General features: G+C 42.6%; 2 protein-coding genes and 1 pseudogene across 2 annotated transcripts in view; 1 reads left to right on the top strand and 2 right to left on the bottom strand.

Moving 5' to 3' along the window:
* The window catches only part of ACSBG1 (acyl-CoA synthetase bubblegum family member 1), a 49,666-nt gene extending 47,293 nt beyond the window's left edge, over window positions 1-2,373 (top strand). The window contains exons 12-14 of the mRNA XM_061181847.1: window positions 79-218; window positions 804-1,050; window positions 2,288-2,373. Of these exons, the coding sequence (XP_061037830.1) occupies window positions 79-218; window positions 804-1,050; window positions 2,288-2,373 (473 nt within the window). The remainder of the gene's footprint in view (window positions 1-78; window positions 219-803; window positions 1,051-2,287) is intronic.
* Window positions 2,374-3,330: 957 nt separating this feature from the next.
* Window positions 3,331-21,769, bottom strand: IDH3A (isocitrate dehydrogenase (NAD(+)) 3 catalytic subunit alpha). Its single transcript, XM_061181848.1, has 11 exons — window positions 21,678-21,769; window positions 16,837-16,899; window positions 14,639-14,722; window positions 12,830-12,944; window positions 10,308-10,495; window positions 9,682-9,815; window positions 8,706-8,808; window positions 8,539-8,603; window positions 7,468-7,552; window positions 6,878-7,030; window positions 3,331-4,883 (listed from the first exon to the last, which is right to left on the bottom strand). The coding sequence occupies exons 1-11, from the start codon at window positions 21,702-21,704 to the stop codon at window positions 4,800-4,802; spliced, it is 1,101 nt and encodes a 366-aa protein (XP_061037831.1). The 5' UTR covers window positions 21,705-21,769; the 3' UTR covers window positions 3,331-4,799.
* On the bottom strand, window positions 10,875-11,919 carry LOC133085012 (tropomyosin beta chain-like; annotated as a pseudogene).
* Window positions 21,770-21,858: the final 89 nt, after the last annotated feature.

Below are 21,858 nucleotides of genomic sequence, written 5' to 3'. Positions count from 1 at the left end.
TCCAGGCAGAGTCTGGGTGCACTTGGCCTGAGTACCTGGACTAAAGCCTGTGCCGGGGGCCTGGCCTTGCCTCCCCAGAATTAATCATCACGGCTGGCGGGGAGAATGTGCCCCCTGTGCCCATTGAGGAGGCCGTGAAGACAGAGCTACCCATCATCAGCAATGCCGTGCTGATCGGGGACCAGAGGAAGTTCCTGTCCATGCTGCTCACCTTGAAGGTGTGTTGGGGGGGTGGGGGTGGGGAGGGGTCTGGCTCTGGAGGAGCAGCCAGTGGGTGGTCTGTGGGTCTGGCCCCAGCAGAAGCCATGTTCAGCCAGGACACGTCTGGATCTCATGACTGTATTCTGGAATAACTAGTCAGTGCTGCCTGCACTAAGGGGCAGCCGTAGCGCATGGAAATCCCTTCTGCCCCTGGTAATACAGTTAATAGTATGCTGCCCTGATGATCTTCTGTGTGTTCCAGTACAGTCCAGTTTACACAGTGCTGCTGCCCTCAGTCCCCTCAGCAGATAACCAATCTGGTATCTGATACAAGGGTAGTAGACGGGGCCAGAATTATGGTCCCTGTTTTAAAAGATGATCTCACTGGCTGAGGTCATCTCAATCTCAGACCTCCCTTCCTTCCACCCCAGCACGGGGCTCAACGCAGTCCGAGTAGCATCCTACTCATTCTAGAACCGTCTCTTTGAAACAGAGCTCACAGTGATCCACATCCTTGATGATCAGCAGTGCGACCTCCTCCAAGACCAGGGCACACATCTTGTGGAGTGAGGCTTGGTTTTGATCTATCTCTGGCTTTTCAGTGCACTCTGGACCCTGACACCTCTGACCCAACTGATAATCTGACGGAGCAAGCTGTGGAGTTCTGCCAGAGAGTGGGCAGCAAAGCCACCACAGTATCGGAGGTCGTGGGGAAGAAGGATGAGGCCGTGTATCAGGCCATTGAAGAGGGGATCCAGAGAGTCAACATGAATGCAGCTGCCCGACCCTACCACATCCAGAAGTGGGCCGTTCTTGAGAGGGACTTCTCCATTTTGGGTGGAGAGTTGGGTAGGTGTTTTCTTTACACTATTGCAGGGGCTGTGCAGGAGGGCAGAGGCCATGGCAGAGCCTGGGAGGTGCCCACTAGGAAGCAGCCATGGCAAACAGAAGGTCCCTGACGGCACTTTGGATGACACCCACCTCCTTCCTGTGGGAGGACATTGATTGCTCAGTGCCTGGGCTTGTGGTTAGGTAGGGCCTGTTCAGTGTATAAGATATGTGCTGGAATTCGTTAATTTGAACGTATAACATTTAACTTTGTTTTGACTAAGGAACCATTTTCCCCTGAAATCACAGTGGGACCACCAGGCAGACACCAAGTTCCTGTTAGTGTTTGGGCTGGAGTCATCTGGCTCTAGGGAGTGAGACCACCATAATCTTTTGTAAAATCAGCTCATGCAACAGGTAAAGGTTGGAAGCCCTTCTGGACCATGGTCCACAGAACCAGAAAAGGCCTCTGGTATGGCCTCAGTTGGATGGATGAAGTCGCTCTTGGCTGTAGCATCTTGGGGTGTTCATGGCATAGCGGGGTGGGTATGCAAATGGCTCCTTCAATGAGATTCCCTCCAAACCATCAAGGCTGAACCCAGATGCAACTATCCACAGTAATGCTGAGCTGCTATCAGAGACCCTGAGCTTATCTGGTTGTCTGGTGCCAGCAAATTGAATGCAAGGTCAACCAGATAGTTGTCCTCTCTAAGCAGTTTATATAAATGGCTTTGATTTTGAAGTCTCCAGTTACACAGCCAAGTATGAGTTAGCACAAAATGGAGTTGAAGCTACACAAATCAGAGCCCTTTTAACCTTGCATTAGAGGAGAGAACCAAGGCCAAGAAAAGTGATATGAGGAAGACCTCTCATAAAGACCATGCCAGAGGCCCTCCCTGGCCAGGGCTTTCCCCTACCCTATCAATCACAAGCAATCAAAGCATTACATCCAACATCATATGAACTTTCACTGAAATGCAGAGATGATTTGCCTATCAGTTATTGTCATGTAAATTACCCCACTTCCTCTGTATTCTACCGGCCACTTAGACCAACCCTGGTACAGTGTGGGAAGGAGCCACACAGGGGTGTGACCACCAGGAGCAGGGATCACCATGGGCCATCTTGGAGGATGGCTACTTGTTGGTCTGGCTTAATTCCAGAGTTCTGGGACGCACTGAGTCTAGATGTTTACCATACACCTTCTCAGACATCTCAGAGCCCAGGCCTCACTCATTTCTTCCAATTTCTCTTTTAGGTCCCACAATGAAGCTGAAACGGCTCACAGTCCTAGAGAAGTACAAAGATACCATCGATTGCTTTTACCAAGAGCAAAAAAAGTAATCAGGGGTCGTCCTTCCCGGGTTTCTCCTGAAGATGGCAGGCTATTTTCCTGACCCCCAGGTCCTCTTCAGTCTGGGCACATGGACTTCTGGCAAGTCTGTTAGGTTCTCTGGGTCAGGTACGGTCCTGGCATCTACATTTGCCAGGTCTTATGCCGAGACGCTTCATGTGTGGATAGTTTTAAATGTATTGCTTTTTATTTGGGTGACAAGTGAGATCAACTCTCTTTCCAGAACTAAAGGGCTGACAGTTTTTGGCCTTAGTTCCAGGTAGATTTAACAGGCTGGTAGCTCACTTAACAGGAGGCTGGGTGTTGGGGGAGGGAGGAGGGGGAAGATGGCTCGGCTAACCAGTGTGCCGCAGGGAAAGCGCTCAGTTGTAACTCACCTAACACCCGACTTACTCTGGAATCTTGTTGGACATTGCCGACCCCATCATCCCATTACCAGGCACTCCACCATACACACACCCACTGACTCTGATGCTTAATAAAACTGCTGCTGCCTATTTGATTGTATTTAATGTGTAATTTGAAATTAAACTTTTTAACAGAACTGTCAACAAGTACCTCATTTTTTTGTCAATAGAGCAGCAGATCAGTCCAGAGTAGTGGTTATTTAACCCACAGGACACTGTGCAATAGGTATACCAATGACCTCTAGTGCCCTGGAATAAGCCAAGGTGTGGGAGGAGGTCAAGTGGAGCATTCTAGTGAAAGCAGTCAATTGGGTGCTAGTCTGTCACCACCATGCCACCCTGCCCACTCTGTTTTTTGTTTGTTTGTTTTGGCTGAGCCATACAGCTTGTGGAATCTTAGTTCCCCAACCAGAGATCGAACCCGTGTCCCCTCACCCTGCCCACTCTGAATACTTGAAGCAGCCATTCTTAGTAGCAAACTGAGCCAAAATGACCTAAGGCATCTAAATGGGAAATCGGTAGAGAAAGCATACACCTCAATTCGTTTGGGAATTCTTTATTAGTGTAAACCCAAGGGTCACTGATAATTAGTACAATTCAATAAAACAGCAGCAGCAGTTTAAACAAAGTAAAATACATATAAGGTTGTAAGTCTGGTTACCAGCCTAAAAAAGGACCCAGACAGGGGTATTTGTTGTTGTTAAGAAATCCCCTTGTGACCAGGGTACACAATGCAAAGCCACAGGTTTGCAATGTTACACAAGGGCCAAGAAGGACATGAGTTGCCTCTGGTGTGGGACCAAAGGGTTCATGAAAATAGTGACTTAGTGTCTGAAGATTAAAGAAAAATCATGCTAAGGATGGGGAATGGAGGAGGGATGGGGACGTGCCTGAAGGTCAAAAGCTAAGGCAAGCCCCAGGGTGGCACGATTTTGTGACTCATCTCAGGCTGAGTCTGCAACTCATCTTTTATTGGTGGTGCTGAGGCACAGGGTGGTAATTTGGTGTTTTGGGGAAGGGGTAGCCACTGAAATATAAAGTTAATAGCCAGCACCCCAGGGTCCTCAACTGCAGTCAAATTTTATATGGTCAGGCCTTTTAGCAGTATCAGTGGGAGTGTGGTCCACTTCCAGACAGAGACAGACATGCTGGGGAAGAGTGATCGCACACAATGGTCGGCTCCCATGTCTGACTCAGGGTCTGCACAGGGGATCAAGGGCTGCGTTACACACGATGCTTGACGTATGTCCAATGAAAAGGAAGGACCACTCCATTAAAAGCTCTCACCAGGAATAGTCAATCATCTCAAGATAAAAATAATTGAACACACAATGCATTTGTGTCTTTGTACCCGATATATTACCCATATCTTATTAACAAAAACTACATCTCTCATTATATAGTTCTCGGATCTGAAGTCTTTATTCATACTCAGTAATTCATGTAAAGCACAAATCAGTCTTTACTTTCCATATCACTAAGAAATATACCATATTCACTGTTTTTGATGTAAACTTTCCCAGGAAATTTCTCTTGTGCCCGTTTAGTTTTATAAGACTATCATCTTGTGCTAATACATCAACATTCTATTTTATTTCCATTATATTTTTCATAAACCAAGGAAATCATTTTTCTTGAAAAAGTTATATGTTTTCTCGTATTAATTCTGTATCATGATATTTACAGTTAAAGAAAAACTGTTGTAACTGAAGCGTAAAATGGTTAACAATGGCAAATGATATGGTCCACTTAGAGTTTTCAAAAAATGTGTACCAGCTAGACATTTAATAAATAAAACAAGCACTTGGATAAAGTCCTTTGAAAGCAGGCCCAGGGACATCACCTGCATCCTCTGCACAGATTTTGTTAAGAAAAGGCCAGGTCTAAAAATGTACTCTGTCAAGGAACAAGCAACAAATGCATAAATGCATACATAATGGGAGGTATTCTAATACAGGCTGACATGGAGTCCGTTAGGAGTGACTGTGGCAAAACCATTTGTAGAAGCCTTAATCTAAATCTTTTACTCGGCGACAGATTTCTTCCGTGAAGTCTGAGCATTTTGCATTGCCTCCCAAATCTTTTGTTAAGCTCTGAGAAAAGGAAAAAGCAAAGATAAAAAATGTATCCACACATTAAACCAAAGCAAGGATGTTTTTATTTAAAGCTCTCGGTGAGATACCAGCTGAGTGAGTTACCTGACTACTCTTTCATTTAGTTCCTCATTTCAAAGTGAGACCCGCTCCACCACCATCCACCTACCCCAGGAGGACTTGGAAAGGGAAGCAGGGAGGCTTTCCAAAAATTTTCCCTTTGTCCATACAATAGACCCTAAGGAAGCATTTGATTACAGACACTTAAATGACAGCAAATCTAAACAAGAGGTTGCATAAATTCCTTGGGGATTTTTAAATTTTTTTTTTTTTAAAAGACACACTTTGACCTATTTTTTGGAGGCTAAGAAACAAATACTAAGGAAATATTTAAATCACTTAACTCTTAAATTCCCTTCTTTAAGAAAGAAATCCTCCCATATTCTCTGTTTTCTACCAGCTTATGCTCTCTTTACTCCCAAACGGAACTCAGTATATTTAATTCTCTTGTCCCATCGCATCCTAAACAATTTAAAGGGCCTACTGTGTAATTTAGGCATCTCTCTGCTGGGCTCTATGAGTAGCTTCTCAAATACAGCGTCAGAATAAAAAATATATATAATCTCATGCCCTTCAATATGACTATATCAGGCTGTTAAAAACAAGCTTGGGTTTCTTATATTTTGGCCGTAAGAATTTCAAATTATAGAATTTTTTAAAAAGAAGAAGCAAACCTTGAAGATATTATGCTAAGTGAAATAAGCCGGTCACAATGTTACAAATAGTATATGATTCCACTTACATGAGGCACCTAGAGTAGTCAAATTCATAGAGACAGAAAGTAGATGGTGGTTGCCAGGGGCTGGGGGAATGGCAGAAAATAGGTAAATTATTGTTTAATTGGGACGGTTTCAGTTTAGGAAAATGAAGAAGTCTGGAGATGGATGGTGGTGAAGGTCGCACAACACTATTTAAAGTATTAATATTTAATACCAATAGACTCTGTGCCTCAAAAATTATTAAAATGGTTGATTTTATACTATGTATATTTTATCCTTTTTTAAAATGCTAGTTTTTAAAAAAAGGAAGAGACCTCAGACTAGGGATTAGCCTTTCAGGCCCAGCCTTGTAAAGCCATGACCTCCTCTGTTCTCCTCCCACTTTCAGAATAATTGATCACAACCCTCCTATGAGTCACAACTGCTTATGGAAACAGTGAAGCTTGTTGGGTAAGAGCCAGACTGGGTGTGAACCCCAACTTTGCCAGTTAGGAGCTGTGAGACCTTGCACAAACTTACTTAATCTCTCTGTGCCTCGGTTTCCTCATCTATAAAATGGGCTTAATTACAGTATCTATGTCACATAGGAGTAGAGATTTGCTGAGATATATATAATGAATATAAAATCACGAAAGTATTCAATTAATATCAGCCATTATTACTTCTATAAAACTTCTACATTACTTTTATATCACAGATGCACATAGTATAATATATAGCTCCACTGTATTATAGACACATCTGCATCTGTACTACTGCTAGATTCCAAGCTCCTTGAGGCCTGAGACCATACCTTATTCCTCATTTTATTATATTCTCCATACCTTATCATGTATGCAATAGATGTTTGCTGGGAAGAGGAAAAAGCTGCCAAGAAAAATTAATGGACTTGGCCAAGATCCCACAGGTAACAACAGGGTAACTGGGCCTGCACTGCTCTGACGCCCACACCACTGCTCTTTCCATTGCACCCTGGTGCCCCTACCACAGTGCTTCTCAGCCCTTCCCTGATGAAATACGTTAATCCTCTCTTCAGAAAATGCACACACGTGTGCAGACCCCCCGAGTTCACTCAGGGAGCCCACATTAAGAATGCCTGTTCGACATCCAATCCTTTGGCCCTCTTGAGAAGAACCATCATCGGTCCTTCACACACATAAAACCCAAGGAGGAAATGCATTTTACCCAGCAGAAGTGTGGCAAGATTACCAATACCTTCCCATCCTTAATTGTAGCAAAACATGCTGTCTCAATCTTTGCAGCGTGGTCAAAAAGCCCCATGTGGCGCAGCATCATCACGGCACTGAGCAGGAGGGCCGTGGGGTTGGCCATGTCCTTGCCCGCAATGTCTGGGGCGGTCCCGTGAACCTGCCCAGGTAGGGGGGAAAAGGGTGCAGTCAGGAGGGAGACAGGAGCAAACAGCCCTCTTCCAGGGAAGCTGGGCTCTTAATCAGCTTTCCTCACCGATGAAAAATAGCTACCAAATAACTGCTCAGACACATGTCTTAGAAATAAAACCTCAGAAAAATAAAGAGCTAAAGTAATTCTTTTTTAAGTGCAAAAATATGGACTAACAATCTTATCCAGTCCAACTTTCAGTAAAATATTTTAACTGAGGAAGGATACATAATAAATAATAAGGATAAAAAAGAAATAAGAGGAAAACGAATGAATAAACCAAGCTTCATTTTCTTCTGACAATTGGAAGAACTCAAGAGTTAAAATATATTTATGCAGATAAGCCCTCCTGGGTTCTCATGTCATTCTGACTTGAATTCTGCTTCAGGTGTCACCAGGGTCCTTACCGACTCGAAGATTGCAACTCCATTGGCTCCAATGTTGCCACTTGGTGTCACACCGAGACCTCCAATCAGTCCTGCACACAGGTCACTGGGGGCAGAAAAGCATTTCAAAGGATATTTTGAAAAATAAAACGTCTCACCTAGCACCCAGACTTTCATCTTTAAATACCATTCTCCACTAAAAGGAACCTGGGCTCCTTAGAGAAATGGTTGATTCCAGGACTACAGTTAGGAAAATATAGGATGAGCCTGAAGCACCTTATTGTGCCAGAAAGCAAATGATGGGCTGTGTCAAAAGGATACAGAGACAGTTCAAAGGGACTCCCACTGGCCAAGTCTGCACAACATATGCATCAATATAAAAGATGATAGTGATGGATATAACCACTAAATAAAATAGAAACTAGGAGTCCAAATTGATATAGGTAAATAAGTAAACAAATAAATAAAAGAGAAGGAAAAGCTTATCCTTATGGTAGAATGCCAACTAATAGATGTAGAAGGAATGATGTACTTACAAAAGCACCATTTGACCACCATCACGTGTATGTGTGTAGAGACAAAGAGAGAAAAAAGAAGAAGGAGGAGGAGGATGAAGGGAGGGAAAAGGAGAGAAGAAGAAAGAGAGAGAGAGAGAGAGGGAGTAATAAAGTAAGTCTGGTAAAATGTTAACATTTGGTGAATGTGGGTGCTGAGTACACAGGAATTCTTTGTACCATTCTTGCAACTTTTCTGTAAGTCTGAAATTATGCCAAAAGTTACAAAAAATTTATAAAAATGAACACGCACTTACCTAGCTACACATGATAAAACACTGAAATCAATCAATCAACCAACCAATAAAATATCTGTAAAATGGGAAGAGGGAACTGATGGTCAGGGAGCAAGAGCCCAGAGCTGATTTGGCAAATGAATGAGTAACCCATCCAGCATATCACCATTGATATCACCACCTGAATTGTCAGAATTCAACTTGTGGCTTTATTTATAGTATTTGATTAAAATTTGTAAGCCACAATTTATTTTATGACATTTATAAATAAACTGTAGGCTAAAAGGTATAGCCAGACTCACCTAAGGATGTCTCCATACAAATTTGGCATAACAAGGACATCAAACTGGGACGGATCCTGGACCATCTACAAAAAATGCATTTGTGCGTTTAGCAATCAAAAACTGTGCACCACACGGACACACTATATACCACAAAAAGTAGCAGGTAAGTGTGAATATATACTTACATTCAAACATACTGTATCAAGGTACATCTCATTAAATTTAATATCTTTATAGTTTTCTGCAACTTCCCTGCATTTTTGCAGAAAAAGCCCATCTGACATTCGCCTGTATTTAATCAAATAAAAATTGTTGAAAGCAAAGACTTACAGAGAGAAAAAGATCAAATCAGAGAAGTAAAGTAAGTTCAAGAAATTTAAGTTCCAGATATCTGATTTCAATTACAGTAAAATTATTTTTTTTGGCAATCAGTAAAATGCAAATTTAAATGTTTTAGGATACTTCTGGAAGCACAAAAGAGTTAAAAATGTAATATAGTTTGATCATAATAAAGAGACTATATTTTTATAGTGTTATCCAGCAAGAATTATGAAATATCTATTAATAAGAAAACATTAAAATTGCCTTAAAAGGTTAACTTATTCAATTATTTAAATGGTTTTACTATTTTACATGTTCAACACTTTTCTTAGGTTAGGAAACCTGCTTCCTAATACACTGAGTTAGCCTTTAATACACTAGGGCTGAGAAGAATTCAAACTGCTAGAATAATACATCAGATAGTATTAGCACTATGAGCAATATTTTAAGCCCCTGAGCAGGTGGCCATCTCAGAAACATTCCTGCTATTCCCTCCTAACACAGAAACGACTGCCCTTTTACAGATGTGGCCTTAGCTAACTGCCCACCGCACCTGGGGATCCAGACTCTCCGGCTTCCTTCCCCGATGGTTCTCAGGCCCTCCTTAAACTTCCGGGACCTGAATTCTGGCTCCCTCCAAACCTGCTCCAGTCAACCACCCAATGAAGCACATTAAATAGGATATTCTGACACAAGAGAAATGCCTGACCCTCTGACTGGCTACAAGGCCATTTTCCAGAGCTATCAGGAGTCAATGAGCAAGCTGGAGAGAGGAAAGGAAAGCCCTGTCACTGCTCCTCGCCCACAAAGCCGGAGGGAGCGCCGCCCACAGGGACTCACATGATGTTGGCTTTGTGCACGGCCGTGACGTTGCTCCGGAGATTGTTCCGCGCATACTCAAAGGCAAACTCCGCGATGCGCTTGCTCGCCCCCTCAGTAATGAGCTTGATACTCTGCACAACTCCATCCACAATCTGAAACAGAGGAAGTCCTGCCTCGCTGAAAGGGTATGGCAACAACCCGGTCCTGGACTGCCAGCAGTGTGCAGACAACACCATCCGTGGCAGGCTTGCATGGCACCAGCTGCCAAGGCAAGCATCATGCATATGGTATGTCAGTGAGGTTAATCACGTTCACTCCAGTCCTAGGAGCCAGGTATTATAAGCCTCACCGCACAGATGAGGAAAACCAAGGTGCAGAGATGGTTACGTATGAAGTTGAGGATTCAAAATTCACACAGAGGACAAGTTCCCAAGCCCATACCCTGAAGCACCACACCCCCTCGCCCAGGCATCCACTTGAGTACTGTCAGCCAGAGATCCAGGACAAGACAAACACCCACAACTCCTCACACAATGCGAGAGAACTGTCTTTGGGAAATATTTTCAACTGGGAATTTGAACAAAGGTCCCAAGTGCACAGAAAGCAAACCAACTAAGAATGAAAAAGTATCCAAATGAACATACCACATGCTCAATTCCACTGTATTCTCCTTCCGTGTTCTCTCGAATGGTGACAATATTTACATCACTGTAAGGGGTTTTATAGCCTTCGATTGAGACACATGGTCGGACATTTGCATAAAGGTCAAATGTTTTACGCAGCAATAAATTCATGGATGGGTGACCCGCGGCTACTGGGGTTTTTAAAGGGCCTGTAATAAAGAAGAATACCCAGATGACAAGAGGATACAGTCTGGTCTTTTCTTTTCCTTTATAAACACAAGTACATAGTGTTGACACTTGTCCCTCGGCATGGGGGTTTGGGGGGAGGGATTGATCCAGGACCCAGCAGATACCAAAATCCATGGATGTTCAAGCCCCTTATTATAAAATGACATAGTATTTGCATATAGCCTACACACATCCTCCTGTAAACTAAATCATCTCTAGACTACTTATGATACCTAATATAATGTAAACACTATGTAAATAGTTGCCGGTGAAAAAATTCAAGTTTTGCTTTTTGGAACTTTGTGGATTTTTTTTTTTTTTTTTTTGCTGGTAACACCAGTTTTATTCGTTGGGGTGGCAACTATAGCCTGGCTGGGGGCAGGGCCAGCCCCCTCAACAACCGTTGAGCTCCAGCAGGGTCTGGTCGAGGGTCTGGCGAACCTCCACGTTCTCCTCCTTGGCACTGGCCAAGGTCTCTTCCAGGTCATCAATGGTTTTCTCCAACTTTGCCACCGACCTTTTGGCAGACTCTGCTCGGGTCTCAGCCTCCTTTAGCTTCTCCTCCAGCAGTTTGATCTCCTCTTCATATTTATTTTCTTTGGTGGAATACGCCTCCTCTGAGGCCATCAGGGACTTGAGGGCCTGGTCCGTGGTTCGAAGATCGTCCTCCCGGCTCTCAGCCACCTCAGCTGTCTCTTCTGAGGGCTCCAGCTCTCCTTCCAGGATCACTAGCTTCCTGGCCACCTCCTCATATTTGCGGTCTGAATCCTCAGCGATGTGCTTGGCCTCCTTCAGCTGCATCTCCATCTTTTCCTCATCCTTCATAGCTCAGTTTTCCATGACCTTCATCCCTCTCTCACTCTCATCAGCTGCCTTGTCAGCCTCCTCCAGCTTTTGCAGGGCTGTAGCCAGGCGCTCCTGCACCTGGTCCACCTCCTCCTCTACCAGCTGAGTGCAGTGGTTCAGGGAGGCCACATCTGCCCTGGCATCGGTGGCTCTCTTCTCAGCCTGCTCCAGTTTCTCCTGGGCATCCTTCACTGATTCAGAATACTTTTCCACCTCGCCCTCCGTCCCTTTCAGCTTCTTCTGGAGGGCCTGCCGCTCCTCCTCCAGCCGCTTGCTGCGGTCCTCAGCTTGCTTCTTGTCGGCCTCGGCCTGCTCAGCGCAGTGGACGGCATTCTCCTTGTCCAGCTTTAGCATCTGCAACTTCTTGATGGCATCCATGGTTGCGGTGGGAGACCAGCTGGCCGGGGGGCAGTGCAGACCAGGCTAACCGGGCTGGCTGCGCGGACTGGTCACACCGGTGGCGGGCGAGAGGACCAACCAGGACTGGGATGTCCCAGCCCAGAATTTGTTTTTTTAATCTTTTCCATACATGATTGTGAATCCACGGATGCACATGTGGATATGGAGAGCCAACTGTATTTGAAATACCAATTTTTATTTTTTCCAGTATTCCATCAGAGATGTATTTAGGATCCTTTCTTTGGGCATGAAGTAGCTTTGTGACACATCTAACATGCACACTTCATGAATCAAGGGACACTTTTACAACAGAGCAAGCGTCATTTAAAAGGGCAGACAGGTGCTCTGTTTCTGAGTCTGATGTTCTCTTCATCGTAAATGAGTCCATCCATGGCTGGTCACTCTCAGGCAACATTCAGTGCCTACTCCCTGTGTCACCTACAGACCCACCTGGGCTACCTTGTAAAATATGTTCTGCCTCTAACTTTACCCTTTCCCTCAGATTCAGATGAAGGAAGAAATTTCCTCAATGAAGCTTTCTGGAATATCAACTGCATTGAGCATCTACTGACTGAGGACCAAGCACGGTATCAGGTCCTTGACATTAGCTAATCCTATGACACCACCTCCCTATGAGGTATCAACTCTATTGCTGTCATTTTTTTTTTTTTTTTTTTGGCTGCACTGTGCCGGTCTTCGGGATCTTAGTTCCCTGATCAGGGATCGAGTCCAGGCCCTAGGCAGTGAAAGCACTGAGTCCTAACCACTGGACTGCCAGGGAATTCCCTATTGCTGTCATTTAAAGGTAAAGGGGAAAAAAAAGAGTAAGAAATTTGCCCAAGCCTCCCAGCCAGTAAGCAGCAGGGATGAGATTCATAGTGGATCTGTCTGGATTTAAAGCCTATGCTGAATTCCAATCTGTCACATGCTAATATTTTGAATCATGACCTTAAGCATGTATGAATTAAAATAAAAATGTAAAAATTATACAAAAGATAAATCTAGGTAAAGATAAATATAACACCTGTAGCAGAAATCAATAATAAGCATCATATTCACTTCAGTGCTACCTTTCAAGCCCATCTTGTTCTTATCCATGGACTCTTTGGCTTCTGGAGGGATCATCCACTTTCCTCCCGGTCCTTGAATGGCGGTGACATTCCGCTCCTCCCACTGAATAGGTGCCTAGATGCCACACCACAGAGCACAGTGAACTGGAAAGACCTACATGTCACTGACATTCACACTACAGTTATAAACAAACTTCCTCACTTTGGAGGCAACTGGTGAAAACACATACAATAAAGGCCCGGAAAGTTCCTGGCATGCAAGAAGAGATGTCATACTCTAGCATGTCCAGATGGATTCTCCACATTACCCTTGTCCAGTCATCACTCCTAGCTGCCACCTGCCTACTTCTTTTTTTCACAATCACTGTTAACGTGGCTATAATTATAATATCATAAGGAGCAGAGAAATATGATTCACAGAAATATCACATAGTACTGATACATGGATGAATCTTGAAAATATTATGCTAAGAAAAGAGCCAATCACAAAAACCATGTAATTTTTTTTTTAAGTTTTGAATTTTATTTTATTTATTTTTTATACAGCAGGTTCTTAATAGTTATCTATTTTATACATATTAGTATATATATGTCAATCCCAATCTCCCAATTCATCACACAAAAACCATGTAATTTTAAGAATCTATTTATATGAAATGTCCAGAACAGGCAAATCTACAGAGAGAGAAAGTAGATTAGTGGTCGCCTAGGGATGGTGATGGGAGGGGGTAGGGTGGGAGACAGAAGGGTGATGGGGAGTGACTGCTGATGAGTATGGGGTTTCTTTCTGGGTGACGAAAATGTTCTAAAATTAGACTATGGTGATGGTTGCACAACTCCATGAATGAACTGTACACTTTACATGATGAATTGAACAATATATGAATTAAATCTCAATAAAGCTGTTAAGAAAAAAAAAGACATATTATATAACCTATGAAAGAAGTTTTAAGGAATAAACCAGCGTTATCCTTTCTTTTCACCCACACCCTTCAGTGTGTACACACACATCTGACAGCCAACTGGGCACGCACTAGGAATAGGAACACAGAGCAAGACTTGTGCTCCTTGTTCACGAGGAGCTTACAGCTGAGAGCGATCATATTTCAGTTCCCTTGGGGAATGCTATTGTATAAGCATCATTTCCTCTGTAGGAGTTTTAATTAAAAACTCATATAGAAAAACAATGTATGTTTAGTATAAATAAATTGAATTCCTTGACTTATAGCTGTTGGTATCATAACAACCCTGATTTAATCTTACACATTATTTCGCCTAGCAGCTATAAATATCAAGAATAAAGCATCAGGTCAAACAAAGTCCAAGTTTCCTAAATTCTCTAGATTTTTAAATATCTACCTGCATTGAAGGCTAGGCTGTTGGATAATAATACCTCATACTTGATATTTCCACACCAGGAAAAAAAAAAAAAAAGAATCTTTCAAAATGCCCTATATAGTTTTTTGAAATATCAATTCTATTCTCTTTTTTTTGGCAGGAAGGAAAAATGAGATAGACAGGTGACTTGGCGGGGCTTAAAGACTTTAAACCCAGGCAGTGTTCAGAAGTCCACAAAAATGACAGTACTACTTGGATTACTTTATATATAACTGATGCCAATACAGTACCTTAAACTATTGACAATGACGGCAGCAAACAACACTCTTTCACTCAGAATCTGTGAAATTTAACAGACCTCACCAACTTCATACAAACGTGAACAATTCATCCTAAGAGTTCACGGTCTCCAACTGGCTAAGAAAACTTTTCTACAAATTATTATCAAAAGTATTTTTTAAGCTCACTTACTTTGGCAGCATCAAAAATCTTCATAACTGTGGCTGAAATTTCTGGGCCAATTCCATCTCCTGGAATTAAAGTTACCGTCTTAACCTGAATATAAGAAATCATCAAAGAAGACAGTCAGAATTGATTTTTGAAGGTTTAAAAAGGAACATCATTGACAAAGAAATCCAGTTTATGGGTTTTCTTAACTCATAAGAAATGCCTTTAAGAAAACAGACCTACCTTCCAACGGCTTATCAAAGTGGAGCCAAGAATCAAGAGACTCCACAACTCTACTCCCTAGCTGAGCCCAGAGGTTTTAAAAAGAACTTAAGTGATGCTCTCCAGATAAAACAAAAATAAACTACCAGGTAAACTTCCCAATTGCTGTTTCGTTTCAGACAAACTACAAAGAGACCAATTAATTCAAGTCTGTAAAACCAAGGAGAGCAAAACATTTCAACAATGTTCTCTCACTAAAATTTAGAGGGTTTCCCAGGAAGGCAAGCGCTTTCCTCTCCACCGGGAGCCTAGAAAGTTCGGTTTCTCATGCAACTCGTTCAGTCTTACAAAACACTCTCAGACACTTCCAGAGTACCGCTGAGGTCTGTTTTGGCACTCAGAAAATGAGACTTCACATCAAGAGAGGGTCTCCATTTTCCTGATTTCCTTTATAAAATTGGCTCCTAATGACAAAAGTAATCCAAATAAGCTCAGCAGAGTTTATTTGGAACCAACAAGAATAGGGTATGTGATCATACCTGCAGTGTCTGAATTACACTTAGAATGACAAGTGTATTTATAATGTAACATCAACGATTTAGTTCAAAGGCTTCAAACAAAATACAGCCAGCATTTCAAACACAGAAAAAAATGTGCAAAGGGAAATGATGAGAGGATTTAAATGAGGATTACCATCTGGAAACTATATATGTCATTATTTGGGTATTTCCCCTACCTAGAAGTTTGGTTCAGACAACGGTCCCTGGCCTTTTTCAGTGCCAGTTGCCTGTGCTCCTTTTTTAAAAAATCATTGATTTACATTTCCCTGGTCTTCTACCTTCCAGTGATGCTCCCAAAGCAGGTGGACTAATTATTTCTGAATTTTTCTGTACAACTGAAGAAATATTTTTTAAAAATTAGTTTCTCTTATTTCTTTCAAATATAACCCCCTCCCCACCAGGCCAATATATATTTTTTAATGGACAGCCTGAAAATTAAATAATAGCAGAGAGCAATGATCATCTCATTAGCTTTCAGAATGCGTTTGAAATGCTAGCTTAACTATCCTTAAAGCGCAAGCCTCATTCTGCATCTTTTGCAGCAAAAGCAGAGCCAAAAGAACCCCGTTGGCTTCTTCTTCCTGTTCTCCCAACATGTAATAACAAACGTCATCAGGCCACCAGAAAAAACTACTTTACTTCCACAGTTCAGAAAGTAAATGAAAAAAGATATACTATGGTCTTATAAATCCCTCACAGGGTAAGATGTTATATGGGAGTATAGGAATTATGAAATCCAAATCAGATTCTGTAAGAAGGAAGTAAAATAAAAACATACAGGAAGTCACTGACCCACAGTCTTAGAATGCTCTAAAAATGTGGTATCAGCTTTTAAAGCACAGAACTCTAACGCTGGGAATTCTAAAAGCAGCAGATTTAATGAGAAATAGATGATCCGCTAACACAAGAGTCTATGAAGACTACGGAAGCCAAGTATTGATACATATAAGCCTACAGGGCTTATAGATGTTTGAGGCATTCCTAATTGGCGATCAATCTACTGTTTTCAGGGAAGCTCACAAAATAAAAATGCAAAGCAGGTTCTGAAGCTTCTCAACAATTTTGTCTCAACTTGTACTAGTTTGGAAAAAAACTGTCTTATCCAAATGAGATTGTGAAATAAAGTAACAGGCTCAAGGGTAGTAGCTATCTTTAGATAATATCTGGTTTTTTATATTCTATTTTATAACTATTTTTAACAAGCCTCCTTCAAGATATTAATGTGATAGGCTTACAGCACCAGCTATAATACAATTTTTTTTTAATGTGCAAGTGACCTAATAGATGTATGCATGTTCACCAATAATTTAAATGTACAGTATAAGTATGGCCAATTTTCCTAATTTTAAATAAGTGAAGATTAAATGCTATATAATGTGTCTAAGCATCTTTCTTGAGAAACTTCTAAAAGGAAAAAATAAAAGACGTAATTATACTCACACCACCAGCAAAACCTCTGGTCACCTGTTTTTGGTTGTGGAATGCCACCAGCAGCCGAGAGACCTACATTTAATATCAACAAAGAAATGTTACATACAGAATTAAACCACATATAGTTAAAAGGTAGAGATGGAACCATTTCTGACAGTTGATAATGCTGCAACTTTGCAGATATAGTCAGGAATTTCCGAGGATTATTTTTCTCACGTATTAGCTCAATGTAGCAAGCTCTTTTGGATTTGCAAACTGAAATATTCAGTTTACCTTTGCTTTGAGAATGTAAGTACAATTTATGTACTTTTAAAGTCAATTTTATGAAAAGTTGTCAAAAGATGCTGAAGCTAGAATGAAACTCTACTTTTTTAGCTCAAACACTGGATTTTTCTCAGATGATCTGGATGGTTTAATGTCAACATTCTTGACCACTGGGTCAATTTGGGGGTAACACACACTCTAAGAAAACTATCACTAATTTTAAGAGCCAGCAGGGTCCTTATTAATCCCAGAGCCCAACTCACTCACTATACAGTGGAGACAGTGGGTCCAAAGAGTAGGGATTTGCCTAAGGTCACAGAGTGACCACAAAGAGACCACAATCTGGGTCTCCCGACTCTTAGTTCAGGGCTCCTCCAATTATACATTATGCCTATTCTTCTCCCATGAATATTAAGAAATTACACTTTATAATAAAAATCTAACAGTTTATTTAATACTATTTTGACACCTGTGTCATACAGAATGAAGATTTTAAATAAATTATCTACTTCTTCTGATAATATAAGTGACATGGTCATTATTGTTAATCGCTGGGACAGGGGAAAGATACAAAAAAAGAAAAGAAGTGTGACCTACTAATCCCACTACCCCAAGATGTTACCACCGGTACATTTTTTTTCCACTTAACACTATGACACACCAGAAATATAAATTTTGAAAGGTTATTTTGAACTTTAATAATTCAGTCCTTGAAAACTGGTACAAAGTCATATTACATTATAATAAACAATATAATCAAAGAAATTGGGTACATAAACCAAAGGTATTAAAATTCATTAAAAGTTTTAGTGACTTCCCTGGTGGTGCAGTGGATAAGAATCCACCTGCCAATGCAGGGGACACGGGTTCGATCCCTGGTCCGGAAAGATCCCACATGCCGCGGAGCAACTAAGCCCATGCACCACAACTACTGAGCCTGCGCTCTAGAGCCTGCGTGCCACAACTACTATAGCCCGCAGGCCTAGAGCCCGTGCTCCACAACAAGAGAAGCCCACCGTAATGAGAAGCCCACGCACCGCAACTAAGAGTAGCCCCAGCTCACCGCAACTAGAGAAAGCCCGCACGCAGCAATGAAGACCCAACACCACCAAAAATAAATAAAATTATTTAATAAATAAATAATAATTCATTAAAAGTTTTAAATGTTAACTTTTTTTCATGCTAGATATATGAGCAAAGATACATTTGTTATATCCTTAGTCTTCATTTTGGGGGACAGTTCTTGTAAGTCCTGAACCTTTGCTGTAATGTCAGCATCCACTAAAGAGACACCAACCAACAGCCAAGGAGCTGTGAACGAATTGTATCCTCTAACCTGGCATCTACAGTCATCTCTCTGGACCGACAATAAAAGACAGGGTGAGACCCAAAAGAATATGCTATGCCAAAACCACTGGCCAAAAACTTAATCCTAGGACATGATTCATCCACCAGCAAATGGGCTATTGGAAGGGAGACCATTTAAAGGCTACGTTATAAAATTTGCATGAGTCCTTCTCCCCACACCCCAGAAAGAGAAAAAACATTCACTCAAAACAGGCCCATGTCAGGACTTCCCTGGTGGTCCAGTGAGTAAGACTCCACGCTCCCAATGCAGGGGGCCTGGGTTCGATCCCTGGTCAGGAACTAGATCTCGCATGCATGCCGTAACTAAGAGTCTGCATGCCGCAACTAAGAGTCTGCATGCCACAACTAAGAAGTCCGCGTGCCCCAACGAAGATCTCGCATGCTGCAATTAAGATCTGGTGCAGTCAAAATAAATTAATTAATTAAAAAAAAAAAACAGGCCCATGTTGAGATTGGGACTGACATATATACACTACTATATATAAAATAGATAACTAATAAGAACCTGCTGTATAGCACAGGGAACCCTACTCAATACTCTGTAATGGCCTACATGGGAAAAGAATCTAAAAAAAAGGGGGGGGGCTATATGTATATGTATAACTGATTCACTTTGCTGTACACCTGAAACTAACACAACACTGTAAATCAACTACATTCCAATAAAAATAAAAAAAAAAAAAAAACGGCCCATGTCTTTGTGACAAAAGACCCAACCAAAATAACTGATTTAAAATGTAAATCCATGAGGCAAAGATTTTCATGTTTTGTTCACTGTTCTATCTCCAGTACCTAGAACAGTGCCTAGCTCACAGTAGGTGCTCAGAATACTTTTGGAAAAACTGAGGCCAGCCTCAAGCATCTCTCTATCTGATGAGTTCCCACTCCAGCAAATAGCTTTAATACTTGCAATGATTTTCTCTAACAACCAGTCTTCTTCATCTTTGTCATCTCTCCTTCGTGATCTTAGAATAAGGTAGTATTGCATCTAAATCATTAGAATGACCCGGAACTTTTAAGACAAGATTTTTTAAAGCACAGGCTGACTTCTACTTTATAGTATACTTGTACATATGTTACATCATTTTATTTTAATAAAACCTGGAGAGATTGTATTAGTAGCCCTTTTCAGATAAGGAGACTAAGGCCAGGCTCACAGAATATGGACTGAACTTCTGACTTCCTGGGCCATCTTCATCCATAGCACCTCATTTCCTTTTTTACCTTCATCCTCCAACTTAAAAACATATAAATACAGTGTAGAATGTATGGCAGGTACTCACTCAATAAAAGCTTCCTGATGGGGGAAGTGCCTCGTTATAATTATAGTATTTTAGAGCCAGAAAGGTCTTTAGAAACTCACTATTTTTTCTAAATAAAGCTTTTTTAGAAAAAAATAAATTTAAGCTGCAGATCTCTTTTTTTCAAATAAAACCTTAAATGGAACGCTAATAGAGGACTTGTTCTGATTGAAACTCACATCCAGCTCAGCTGTCTCATAATTCTGGGACATCAGCTTCCGAGGCACTGTCTACCCCAGTCCCTAAAGGGAGAAACTGGTCCACAGAGGTCAAATGACTGCCAAAGGTCACACGGGGAGTCCATTCCATGTCAGAGGAGAACCTCGTCCTCTGACACTTTCTGAATTCCTACTATGTGGCTTTTTTCTTGTAGACCACGCTAAAGGCAAAACAAATTTACTAGCTGTTTTATTTAGTCCCTCATTCTGAAGCTTAATGTACCTACCAAAGATGATTGGATGTTAAGTGTAAGCTCAGTGATTAAAGGATTGACTTCTGTTTAGACAATGACACAGAAGTTGCTTTACCTTCAGGAGCCAATGTGAAATAAATTACCATCATACACAAATCCAGGTCTGAAGAGGGTAACAAAGCAGAACCCAGTTACTAAATAAAACCTAGCTACTGAGGCGCAACTGTCTGCTTGAAGACTGTAAGATAAATATATTGACAGCTAGGAAAGCTTCAGGTTTTTGTGTTCCTTCTGCATGTATTAGGTGCTCTCACATTATTTTTTTCAATCCTCAAACAACTCTGTGAAGCAAGTATAGATATTTTACAGATGGCTTATCAAGGCTCAGAGATGTTAAGTAATTTGCTCAGGGTCACGCAGCCAATCAATGGTACTGGCAATATTTAAACCTAAGACTCCTAAACTCCAGTGTAGACTGCTTTTCACTAAGTAACAGTGCATGTGGACCTCGCTTTAAACTTAAAACAAAGGAGAAATACAGTATCAAATTTTATAGAAAAAAATTAAATTGCTTATGGTAGGTTTCTAGGGGATCATTCTTTAAGAGCAACAGGAGACCTGAGGGCCCATTTTTCCCTCTGCCTATAATTCGTTGTGTGACCTTGGCCACAGAGTAGGCAGAATGGGACTTGGAACTGGGAATCCCGAGACATCTGGGTTCCTCTTCCAGTTCTGACACGGACTTTCTGTGTGATCTTGAGCAATTACGTTTTCAGGCACAGTTAGTTCCACTGAGGAACCAAAGAATTGCAGAGATGGTCAGAAACCCTATCCAGCTGCGGCAGGCATCCGAGCTGTCAAGGTGAGAACGCAGGATTCTCACCAATAAAAGGTGAAAGAAAGGCGATGCTGGTCTCCCCCTCCCAGTCTCCCAGTGTTCAGATAGCAATTCCAAGGTGCAAGGTACCCTGTGTCCTTTGAAGGGGAAATAGCTACACGATCAGACTGGGAAGAGTTCTAAGGGAGAAAAAGTCTGGCAGGAAAATGACTTCGGGATTCCCTCACCTGGGAGGTTACCCGGCCCGGGCCGGAGCAGACACCGGGGGGAGGCCTGGGCCGTGCTGGAGGGGACTCTCCGCGCGATCAGCAGGCTGCAGGGCCGCAGCCTCGGAAGCCGCCGGGATGGCGGAGCCGGGGCGGTGGCTCCGGTGACCTTCCCGGGCTCCGCGCGCGGCCTGGGCTCCGGTCGGGGCAGATGCCGGCGGTGGAACCGGGATGCTGCCCGGAGCAGGACCTGCGCCCCCCGCCTTGACCCTGATGCCGTCCCCGCCCCAGGTGCTACCTTCCGAGAGCGGGGCTGCCTACACACCGCACGCGGGCCACGGAGCGAGGCGCACAGGCGGCCAGGACAGACTCTCCCTAACTGTCCCCAGCCGGCCGCGCGCCTGCCCCCGCCCAGCACGCGGCCCGCCCGCCAGTCACACGTGGGCCTGCCAGGCGCTCACCTTGGATATCCACGCGGGCCCAGCCATCGTGCCCACTCCTCTCACCACAGCGACCGCGGCGGCAGTACTGCGCAGCCGCGCAGCCCGCGCCGGGAGCCCGCCCCTGGAAGCCCCGCCCCCTGGGAGCCCCGCCCCACGGACCCGCCTAGGGGATTCTCCGAGCACGCTGTTGGTCCCCGTC

This window comes from Eubalaena glacialis, chromosome 2, assembly GCF_028564815.1.
Source record: "Eubalaena glacialis isolate mEubGla1 chromosome 2, mEubGla1.1.hap2.+ XY, whole genome shotgun sequence".
Lineage (NCBI taxonomy): Eukaryota > Metazoa > Chordata > Mammalia > Artiodactyla > Balaenidae > Eubalaena > Eubalaena glacialis.
This window is presented reverse-complemented; position numbering and strand designations above follow the sequence as displayed.

What these genes read in the sequence shown, in the direction of transcription:
- IDH3A (XM_061181848.1), bottom strand. Translation starts at nt 21,704, where the DNA reads ATGGCTGGGCCCGCGTGGATATCCAAG. An exon ending in CCAGAGGTTTTGCTGGTGGT is followed by an intron (nt 14,723 to 16,836) that starts GTGAGTATAATT and finishes TCTTATATTCAG; the next exon opens with GTTAAGACGGTAACTTTAAT. An exon ending in TTGTATGGAGACATCCTTAG is followed by an intron (nt 7,553 to 8,538) that starts GTGAGTCTGGCT and finishes TTCTGCCCCCAG; the next exon opens with TGACCTGTGTGCAGGACTGA.